This window comes from Clytia hemisphaerica, unplaced genomic scaffold, assembly GCF_902728285.1.
Source record: "Clytia hemisphaerica strain Z4C2 unplaced genomic scaffold, Clytia hemisphaerica genome assembly, whole genome shotgun sequence".
Lineage (NCBI taxonomy): Eukaryota > Metazoa > Cnidaria > Hydrozoa > Leptothecata > Clytiidae > Clytia > Clytia hemisphaerica.
In genome coordinates this window covers 778,273-789,921 of record NW_027104048.1, presented here as the reverse complement: position 1 = coordinate 789,921, position 11,649 = coordinate 778,273, and the positions used below count along the sequence as shown (strand labels likewise).

General features: G+C 40.3%; 1 protein-coding gene across 1 annotated transcript; it reads right to left on the bottom strand.

The window, feature by feature from the left end:
- Window positions 1–4,642: 4,642 nt before the first annotated feature.
- LOC136811924 (uncharacterized) lies at window positions 4,643–9,689 on the bottom strand. The gene has a single exon (XM_067068535.1). The coding sequence runs from the start codon at window positions 9,508–9,510 to the stop codon at window positions 4,777–4,779; it is 4,734 nt and encodes a 1,577-aa protein (XP_066924636.1). The 5' UTR covers window positions 9,511–9,689; the 3' UTR covers window positions 4,643–4,776.
- Between the last annotated feature and the right edge of the window lie 1,960 nt (window positions 9,690–11,649).

Sequence of the window (11,649 nt, the reverse complement as noted above, 5' to 3'; positions counted from 1 at the left end):
ATGTTAAAACTCAGAGTTAAAACTCTACTTTCCAACTGTAGTTTAAGGCGCTTAAAAATCAATTGTGGTGTTCAAAATTACACCGGGAACTCCCCTTTGTCTCAAATATTCCTTGAAGGATTGTAGCGTACAAAATATATGAAAAAAACATCCACTTAATTACAGAAATAAAAGCAAAGTAAAATTTTCTACATTTGAAATCTGTGTGATTTCTCACAAAATCTTTCAAGTACAACCTTTCAACGATGATTGAATTATATAATATATTTACCAAGCTAAAACAATTTAAACTAATTCATTTATATGTACTATGTACTACAAAAACAATATACATAATTTAACAACTCAGAGTGAAAGACAAACCTTATAAAAAATCGCACTCAATATTGAAAAAAAAAGTTATTCGCTTGAAGATTAAAATTGCTGAGTATGCAGTTTTACCTAATAAATTGATAAATACACCCACATGTTACGGATACGACCTAAACTTTAAAGTTCGTCATTTAAATAAAGCCATAAAAGAAGAAATACCGTTGCATAATGTTACATAATTAAATACAAAGTTATGACTAAATTTCATATTATTTTTTTCTCTTTCAAAAGATTGCTAATTATAATAACTGTTGGGATTCAAAGAGCACAGCAGAGCACTTTAATAAATCACGCTATTCTTTGAGTGACGTACACGTTTCTTTATAAGAACATCCAATATTTTTAAGTTTCAAGCCTAAAAATGTTCTTAAGATGTTCTTATTTTCGTTATTTTTTATGTATTTTTGTCCATTTTTCAAAGAAATTAGGTGTTTATAGTCTTCAAAAGCCTTAAAATGTTCTTAAATTGTTCTCAATATTTAGGCCTTCAAAGCCTAATGTTCTTATATAGTTTGTTCTTATAAAAAAAACATGTCGTCGTTAAGAGCTATTAACAGTAATTAGAGTTATTAATTGGGAAAGGGAATTAATCAAAACCATAACAGGGTGTCCGGAAAAAAAGTGCCGACTTCAAACATGAGTCTGAGTAGAAGGTTGTTGCGTGTGTGTGAATCAGCTATATCAAAAATCAAACACTTTTGAAAGCTGTAAGAAAGAGCCTTGGAAGATCCCGATCCCGATTTTTTGTCACCCAAAAATGTTCGAAAAGAACTCGCCAATTTTCGGTTTTTTCACAAGTTCAACCAGAAAATTTCGATTCTCAAACAGCGGTCGCACCCACCTAGTATTTAAAACCCCCTTGGGAGGAGAACTTATTCTAGAAATGGTAAACTAGTTTGATTTAGTCATAAATAATATAAATCTGATGATGAATTGTGACTGAATAACTAAAGCAAACTTAAAAATTGCAAAATAAAGAAAATCTTTAAAGCGCCGAAAACGCTATATTGCCGTAAGCCGTGTGTCCTAGTCTTGAATACAGGCTTTAACTAGACGAAACTAGGAGAAACAAGTTTTAGAAATAACATAAACGAAAATTCTGACATTTATCTTTGAATAATGAACGATGCTCTCTACGGGCTGGCCAGTGTTTTAATCTTTCTATGGTTTCTATCCTAACCTGTCAAAACATCTCTGGTACATTCAAAATAACATAGAATTGAGTACCATAAAAGTTTAGTCAACCAGACAAAATTATCATTAAACTATACACAAATTTCTCATTGAGAAGAGTATATATTACGTTCTAATGTAATACCTCAATAACATATAACACACACGTCTTAAAAAAAGGATTATGGTATTTTCTTTTCTATTATTTCGAAGCCTTTTGAATGGAATCAATCAATATAGTCATAGCATGCTAGTCAGCAACTTTTATTGAACTTGATCAACAAAGATTTATCTCGGCTTTTTAAAATATTTTTCTAGAGTAGGATGAATCACGGTGAGGAAATTGGGTAAGAGGACGTGTCGCTGGTCAGGATCCCTTTTTTAGGCTCTGACGATATCTGTCAGGGTTCCAAATTTACCAATTTTCATCATTTGTACCTGACAGGGTCGTCTTTTGGTTATTTTGGACAATTTTCAGGGTGGAAATTAGTAAATTTTTGAATCTTTTGTCTACATTTCGTCATTTTTGCAACTTTTCAAGGTGACCCTTCCGACAGGGTCCCAAATTTACCAAACATTCATACCTGACAGGCTCCACTTTTCAAACTCTAGCGGCACGTCCCCGTCGGCCGGCAAGGTCAGTGCTTTTGACTAAAGTATACCTATATATTTTGAAAAGCTCTCTTAATGATCAAGAAATTTTTCGATAATGCCTTCAAAGTTTTTGAAAATATAACCTACAGCATGTGCCACCCTTGAATGGTAGGTTTTTCAAGACCCTCGAAATGCACTGTAAAAGTGTACTTTTAATAGAGTGCACTACAAGGGTCTTCTTTTAGCTGGATACACTGTAAGGGTGTGTTTGGGGACTGCTGAATTGCAAGTCTGACAGTAAAAATTTGATGTATCTATAGTTTTGATTCACACCAATTTTGATTTCTATTGAACATTGTGTCGATATCTCAGGCTCATTTTTAGGTGGCTTCAGCAAAATAAGATATGAAATAAAACTACGATGTAATGGTCAGAAACTTTCGGTTTTCATTGCTCAAGACCATAGTGCAGTGGTAGAGCATCCGGCTACTGTGCGTAAGGTTGTGGGTTCAACCCTCAGCTGGGTCATACCAAGTATTTCCAAAATGGCACTTGATGCCTTTCTGCTTCGTGCTCAGCAATTAAAAAAGGGATCAATGTAAGTGGAGCAATCCAGGAATGGGACCCTCCTCTAGCTTCAAGTAGATAGCTATCCAAAGAGGAGCCTTCGAGCCGCCTCCGACTACGGTCGCAGACTTACTTACTTACTACTTACTGCTCAAGAGATGCATACTGTAAAAGTCCGATTTTGAAAGGCAATTTTTTAGCGGCACATGTCGTCGCAAAATTTTTTTCCGTAAGCGACCCAAGCCCTCATTTAGCGGTCCAAGCCCTCTTTTTAGAATTCTCTGATTGCGCCAGCGGCCCAAGCCCTACTTTAGCGGTCGTAGCCCTCCGAAAAGTATTCTGTGGCTCAAAATAGCGGTCCAAGCCCTCGGAAACTTAGTCACTTTTTTATTCTGGGTGATGATTTTTCTTACTTGAATATAGAAACAAATCCCTTGAGTATAATGAAAGCGTACCACTGCCACGTACCATCAGCGCCGAAAACCCAGTACCGCCAAGTAGGACCATGGTGAAAGATGAAATTCTCAGCTTAGAAATAGTTAATTCTTATTGATTTTCCTGATGGAGTAACAAATATGTAAAATGTGCAAAAGTAAGGTCGAGCTTTACTCGGTACCATCATAAGCTGACAGGTTCTTTACAGCTTTTTTATACTAGTCATAGCTTTCACTAAATGCCCCCCCCCCACATAAAGATCATGTCAAGCACCTATAAAGCTTCAATGCATTAAAGATTAAAACATTAAAGAATAATCAGGAATAATTGATTGATTTAATTATTGATTGATTGGTTGATTGATTGATTGATTGAGGCATTTGCTTGAAAAAAAAATTATAATCCATTAACAAAATACTTGAAGAATTCGCAGCTTGATAATTTAATAAAATTTAAGGAAAATTGGAAAAGCTTCTCAAAAATATATTTCAAAAATTTCTTACATAGGGTGAAATAGAAACCAATCCTAGTTAAGGCCCGGCCTCCACTTGCGTAAGCTGTGATTGCACTTCTCAAACGAAATCTTCTATTTTATTGGTCAAAAGAAAAATAAAGGAATGCCATTGTGGTCCATTCAGACGTACAGTCGAGAAAAGTTGAAATGCGCCTAAATTTTTTTTCAAGTGCATAGTACTTTTTCATGATGCAACCTTTTCTCCAAGCTGAAAGGATTGAAGCCATTAGGATGATCCCAGCGCAGACAATGAAGAGACGTGCCTTCAGGAAGCTAGACTTTTTGAGTTTATAGCTATATATACTTTCACTTTATGGTGTTTCTGTATGGCTGTCTGTGTACCTAGTCTAACCACCGTTAAATGCCTTCGGAGAATTGGAGCTATTTCACCAAACCACTTGAGCGTAAGTTATTTAGGCTATCACTACTGCATGAAAAAGTTGAATGTGCGCATGTAAAGTTAAACGAATGTAAACAAACTTTTTGCAGGTTTGTGAAATAGATTTACCACACTGAAAAAACAGTGAAAAAACAGTGAAAAAACTCTAAGTGAGGTAAATCTATTTTGAAGACCCCCAGAAAAAGTAAAACTTTGTTTACATTGATTGACATTCAACATTCATTCAACCACTTTTGGATTCAACTTTACATATGCATACATTCAACTTTTTTGTACTTTGCCGGTATCTTGTTTTACTAAGTTAAGAAGGACTTTCTCGAGTTAGGACCATATGATGGTATTTAAAGCTCGAGAAGCTCTATAAACAATAAAGGTAGCAGTTATTAATAAAATAAAAGACAAAGATAAATTAGAGTTTGAACAAAAATATCAAATGTACATTTGAAAACTTGAGCAAATTTCTTTAAAGATTCCGGAAAAAGAATTGAAATCATTGCTGAAATGAAATTCTGACTAAATTACAGTAGTTATTATTCATTTTCAAAGACAAGAAATGGATAAAAATCATTCAATGACCAACATTTAATTATTTTATGTTCATTTCTATTGAATGTTTTGATCTAAACGAGACAAATAGAAATATTAACAAAAGATGAAATACTAATCAATAGTCAATATCCTCCATCCCCCGCCAGTTTAATTCGTTTTAACGGAGTTAAATTTACTCCCACAGTCCTGATTCTGGCACATAGCGACGTGGTGCCTTACTGATACGACGTGGTCTGGGGGGAGAGGAGGGGCCAGCTGGACTCTCCGGGGGATCAGATTGTTGAGTAGCTGTCGAAGTCGGAGGCTGGGCAATGTTGGTTGGCGACTGGTTACTGGAGGGATGAGGGTGAGATGAACGTGTGTCGGTAGCTGTTTCTTGACGAATGGTAACATCAGCTCGCGGATCGTTCGGGGCGTTGAGTAATGGTGACGGAAACAAAGCCGGACCCCCAGTCACTGTCGTTGTTGGTGTATTGCGTTGTTGCACGATTGGCTTCGTAGAAAGACAAGGAAGGGTATGACCAGTGAACACATCGCGGGTGATGTTGACAGAAGCAGGTTCGAACCGTCTGAGGAAGCGTCTGTTACGTCTTGTAAGGCGACCAGTACCATCGACTCTCAGAGTGTAGCTGTCGTGACCATGGATTTCGACGACCGTACCTGAACGATCCCATCGCTTTGGGTTGTTTCCGTACTGGTTTTGAATGTAGCATCGGTCATGAAGATGAAGACTTGGTAGGGAGCGAGAGTGGAGGTTTCGTTCTTCTGCTGCATGGTGGAACCTTTGACGCAGTGCTTCTTCCTTCTGCTGCCATGCCTCGCGCCAAATTGGACGAATGTGTTTGTTGCTAAATTTTTCGAGCCGATTAACGAATGCGAAGGCATCTCGGATAGGCCGACCAAACACAATCTCTGCAGGTGATAGTTGGCAGTCAGGATCTGGTGTATTGCGTAGCTGCATCATTGCCCTCAAAAAGCGATCAGTGTCGAGGGTTCCTGCTGGTCCAGTGTTGGCGCGGAGTAGTCGCTTGGCTGATTTGACAGCAACCTCGGCACGACCATTTGACTGTGGATAGTGGGCGGACGAGATTCTGTGCTTCACTCCCCATCGGTTGAGGAAATCTTGGGTTGCGTTTGAGGTAAATTCGGGGCCACCATCGCTGGATATCTCCTCAGGAACACCGAAGCGGGCGAAGTAGTTTCGAAGGCAGGTGATTAAGCCATCGGATCCTGCCTGTGGCGAGCCTTTGGGTGCCTGGAACACATCGGACCAGCCAGATAGACGATCACCAACTACTAAATAATGTTGTCCGACGCAATCAAAGAAGTCAGCATACGTCAGCTCGAACGGTGTTGTAGGTGGTGGGCCAGGTTGTGTAGGCAATGACGGTTGGGATGGAGCGTTGCGGATGCATTCCTGGCATGATTGTCGCCGCTGTTCGATATCGAAGGTCATGCCAGGCCAGAAGACAGTTGATCGTGCACGGAGACCCATTGTTGACACTCCTTGGTGAGCTGCATGTAAGGCGTCTAGAACAGCGGGACGTAGGGACGCGGGGATGACAACACGGTCGTTATAGATCAATACCCCATCGGTTACGTGCAGGTTGTCACGATATTGCCAAAATGGTGAAGTGGCAGGATTCGTTTTGAAGGTGTTCGGGAACCCAGCCAGGACAGCTTCACAGACAGTTGACAGGTCGGAGTCACGCACTGTCTCGGAGGATAGACGATCCCAGGTGATCGAAGTAAGTTTCTCAGTTTGATTGTGGAAGGCAGCTACCACGACGAATTCGGGCATCAGGGGATCTTGAACATCATCGTCATCGTTGTGTGATGGGTGGCGGGATGTGGCATCTGGAGCAAGATTCATTTTTCCGGGCACGTGGATGACGCCAAAGTACCAAGGGAGGCTTCTCTGTTTCAAACGAAAGAGTCTCGTATTGTGGATCTCATCTAACGTTCGATCACCGTAAATTTTGACGAGGGGCTTGTGATCTGTTGCAACTGTTAATTTATCACAGCCTAATGTAAAGTACTTTGTCTGTTCGAGCCCCCATGTAATTGCAAGGGCTTCTCCTTCAATTGGTGCATAGTGTTCTTCGGATGGTTTAAGGAAACGGGACCCCGCTAACGTAATTCGCCAACCATCTTGGCAACAGGTTGGTGCTAGATTAGAGCAGTCACAATGTTTCTGTTGGAGAAAATAACCAATCCCATGCTTCGACCAGTCAGTTCTAAGGCATGTGGTACGGTTGAGGTCGAAAATCTCTACTCCAGACTTGATTGCTTCAACGATTGCGTTTTTGGATGCTCGGAAGGCATGGTCAAGCTCTGGTGTCCATTTGAATGGATGCTTTGGTGACAAGAAGGGGCGGAAGGGCTCCATGTGTTCGCGAAGTTGTGCATAGTTCCCAACTTGATTGATAAGGCCGAACCAGCTTCTGATGTCGGTTGTACTCGAAGGTGTTGGGAAGTTCTGTATGGCGTTGTAGTACTTGGGAAGGGGCTCAATTCTGTCGTCTGTTATGCGGAAGCCTGCAAAGTCAACTGATCTACCAGCAAACTGAAATTTTAGAGGATTCAGGACGATACCAGCTCTGCCGACAGTCGTTAGAAAATCTATTGTTCGCCACCAATGCTCTTCAAGGTCGTTGTCGTAGATAAGGGTGTCGTCGGTAATTCTTTCTTTACGTTGGATATCAGCTAAGACGGCTTCGAATCGGCGATTGTATCCGTCTCCAGAAGACAAAAATCCTTGGGGTGCTCTCTTGTATCGCCAGCGTCCAAAGGGCGTGATAAAGGTTGTTAGGCGTCGATCCGATTCACGGAGTGGCACGCTGTGAAAACCATTCCACGCGTCGGTAACGGTTTTCCAGGTGTTACGGGGAATTCTTCTGGCGAGGTGGAAGGGCGATTCTGAATTGTGGGTCTCTCTTTTGCACCATTTGTTGAGTGGGGACAAGTCAACGGTTCGTCTTGGTGTGCCATCAGGTTTCCGGGTAATGACCATATGATGACACCATTCCACAGGCTCTCCGATCGGGACTCTCTCTATTACGCCGAGGGACTCATCTCGCAGTAGGTCTTTGTGTACCTGCTCTTGCCAGTGTAGCGGAACTGGGATTGCCTTGTGACGTGCAACGGGGATGGCATCATCTCTCATGTGTATTTCGACTGGTGGTCCATCCATGGAAGGCAACGTTTGATGGGGACACGTGTTGAAAGAGGTGCTACCATAAGTCTGGAGCAGCCATTTACGCATTTTGTTGTTGTTGTCTGGCGTACACGGAAACGGAAGGACTTTCGGACGTGTAGGGACTGCTGTGCGTTTTGGGCATTGACATAGACTTCCATCAACGTTTGACACTCCACATATACTTGCGTCTTGGATTGTTGAAGGTACCTGCTCAGCTTTGGAGTTAGCAGAGTACTGTCCAATTCGAGGGAAGTCGCGGTTAACGATTCCGAGATCAACCATTGTATCATATGATAGGTATAGCGTTGTGACATCACGGCTCACATACACAACTGAATGGGATAGTACTTTTCTCCCGTTAAGGGATTGTCCTGTAAAAGTGGCACGGAATGCGCCTTCTATATGAATAGGAGACTTGTTTGCTGCGTTAAGGGAAAGCGAAACGGGTGATAGGTCAGATAACTTGTAGCCTGCTTTAAGAAAGTCTTTCAAAGCCCACAGGTTGGATTGGGCGCCTGTATCTGCTACAGCAGTGACCTCGGTTGATTTTGATGGAGATGTCCTCATAGCAATGGTAAGGTTAACTTTGGGATGGTCGGATGTCTTTGCCTTTTTCCAGCCACTTTTCGTGAATGGTTGGTGGCTCATGGTTGTGGGTTTCTTGTTGGTGGCAACGGTCACATCAGTCGGGTACTCGATACTTGAGATTTGGCCGAGAGTATCATCAGGATTGAACGATATGGCATTGGATGTGCTTGTCTGCTTTGGCGGACTGGATGAGCGGTCTTTCTTCCAGCATCCCTCACATTTGGCATAGGGGCGCTTGTTCCAACCACGGGCTTTCTTAGTATAGAGGTGGAAGGATGAACCACAATCCGGACAGTTGGCCATCAGCGACTGTTCAAATGTACTTGGTGATTGTCCAGCATTTTTAGGAGGTCGTTTGGGATCACGTCGGGATTTGCGATATTCCGAAAGGGCTGATATGGAAGGTGCAGGATTAGCGTTCCTAGCAGTCTCCCTCGTCTCAACGAATGCAATTACGTCTGTGACTGGTTTTGTTTGAATATTCTCGGTACTCAGGGCTTCACGTCGGATATCCATATCGGAAATCCCATTCAAAAGAACATCTCGGATGACGTCATCAGTGTAATAGACATCTCCGTTAATTGCAGTATTACAGTTTGAACAGTTTGTATGGTAGGCAGTTTTGAATTCGCACGTTTCTGCCTTACCTTGTACTCTAGCGGCATAGGTACGAAACGATTCGTCTGGATCCTGCCTCATAGCAGCCAGCTCGGATCGGAGGACACCAAGTGCGACCGGGATCACAGCGATTGATTTCAATGTGGCAAGTGCGTCGACCAAAGTTTTGGTGGTAAAGTTGGGATGTGCGCGGAGTACGATGTTGCCGAGCTTTTCGTCAGCACATTCAAGAAGCTGGCTAGGGGCAGCCTGATCGGTGATAGCGGTACCAATTCGAAACGTATCCCAACGCCTTATGAAAGCGTTCCAATCTTCGCATGTTGAGTTGTGCTGTATTTTGGGTCGTACCAGCTTTGGGGCGGTTGACCTCTGGATTGCAGGTGCTGGGTTGACATTGGTGTGAGTATGCGAATGCACATTAAGGATTGCTGCTGCACCAATTACGTCTACATCTGCAGTTTGGAATCCACAACCAGGTATCGGGCAGTCGAGGATTGTCATCTTGGCTGAATCAGCGATGAAAATACTCCAAGTCACAAGTGATGATGATCAAAACATGGATAAAAATCATTCAATGACCAACATTTAATTATTTTATGTTCATTTCTATTGAATGTTTTGATCTAAACGAGACAAATAGAAATATTAACAAAAGATGAAATACTAATCAATAGTCAATATCCTCCAAGAAACAAAATTTGACATACAAAACACTTTTTCCAGTCAATGAATCAGATCATCGTCATAACCAGTCTGCCATTTTGTTTGTTTTGATTTGCACAAGTAATATTGTAATTCGTGTTATATAATACACTGTTATGATTTGCATTTATAACACTCGCTTCAGCTTTTCAAAGCTAAATCAAAACTAAAATTGTAATATGTAATAATGGGAATACTAATAGCATATAACGTAATATGAAAATACGTATACTACCGTCCCGGACATTTACGGAAGAGACTAACTACGGGGATGCTTGGGCGACAAAACAAACGCGCAACAAAATTTCGAGATTCCAGTCCAATATCTATGCGTGAAACTATGAGTGCCTCCTCGTCGCTACGCTCCTGCGGGGGCAAAAAACAAACTATATAAGAGCAAAAGGTTTCGATAGCCAAAATGTTAATAGAACAAGTATAAAACATTTTTAGGCTTTGTGGACCTTAAAACACTAAATTTCTTAGGAAAACGAACAAACATATTTATAAAATGGTGAAAACAAGAACATTTTTAGGCTTGAAACTCAAGAAGTTGAGAAAGTTAATGGCTTCACAAATTTTGGATGTTCTGATAAAAGTTGTATCTAGTTGTGAGGCCATGTATTTAGTACATACGCAGTGAAGAGGGAGAAGGGGGTTTGGACAAAAGTGTTTGTCTACGTATTGTTTGAATGACGTCATTTCTATTGTTCTCTGTCTACAAGGGGGAGTCAAATATTTGGAAATTCTTTGCGTACGTATGGAAGACACTCCTATTGGGGTCCTAAAAGGAAGAACCCAAATTCTGATAGAAAAAATGTTATTTAACGGGTAGATTCTATAATTTACAGCTCAAAAATCCATTAGAGAATTTCAAAACTTTGATGTTTAAGAGAGTTTCTATATCTCAAATAAGAAATTAAACTTCGTTTAATTGGGGACAATATTTTTCGAGTGGGTGTGTGTCATAAACGGTCAGGGGTGTTATTGAATTAAAGGGGTAAATCGCCTGTGTAAGAATCACAGCTGACGTCATTATTACAATAACAAATTGAAGTTATATTTCGAAAAAAAAGGGTTGCTTCTTAATGAGTGAAAAAACATTTCTTTATTGTTGTTATTTTTTTATCTTATTTTATTGTTTATTTTATTATTTTTTACTATTTTATTTTGCTTATTCCCAATCCTAATAAGAGTTGTCTGCATATTTTCTCAGCTAGAGAAAATATTAATAAAACATCAACCAAAAGACTGATACAAAAACTTCGGTTATTATTAAAAATTTAATATCAATCGAGAAAACTAAAAAGAAATTCATTTAGACAAAAGAACAATTATGTACACAGATAAAATGTTAAAAGATAATCTAAAAATTATATAATCATACTCATATGTTAGTTATCCACATAAGATTTGAAAAAACCATATATTCTACCCTGACTTTATATTGTGCAAGACCTACATCGAGAGATTTATATCCATAATTAAGTGGCTCTACAGGTCGATATTACTATCCTCTATGTATGTCATTTGTCTCTGAATCTCCGGATCTGTGGATCTATAGGGAGATATAACTTTCCTCTATGTATGTCCTTTATCTCTGAAACTCTGGATCTGTGGATCTTTAGGGCGATATAACCATCCTCTATGTATGTCCTTTATCTCTGAATCTCTGGATCTGTGGATCTATAGGGCGATATAACTATCAATTACGTATGTCCTTTATCTCTAAATCTCTGGATCTGTGGATCTATAGGGCGATATAACCAACCTCTATGTATGTCCTTAATTCTAAATCTCTGGACCTGTGGATCTATAGGGCGATGTAACTATCATCTATGTATATTTTATCTCTGAATCTCTGGATCTGTGGATCTATAGGGCGATATAACCATCCTCTATGTATGTCCTTAATTCTAAATCTCTGGACCTGTGGATCTA

What these genes read in the sequence shown, in the direction of transcription:
- LOC136811924 (XM_067068535.1), bottom strand. Translation starts at nt 9,510, where the DNA reads ATGACAATCCTCGACTGCCCGATACCTGGTTGTGGATTCCAAACTGCA.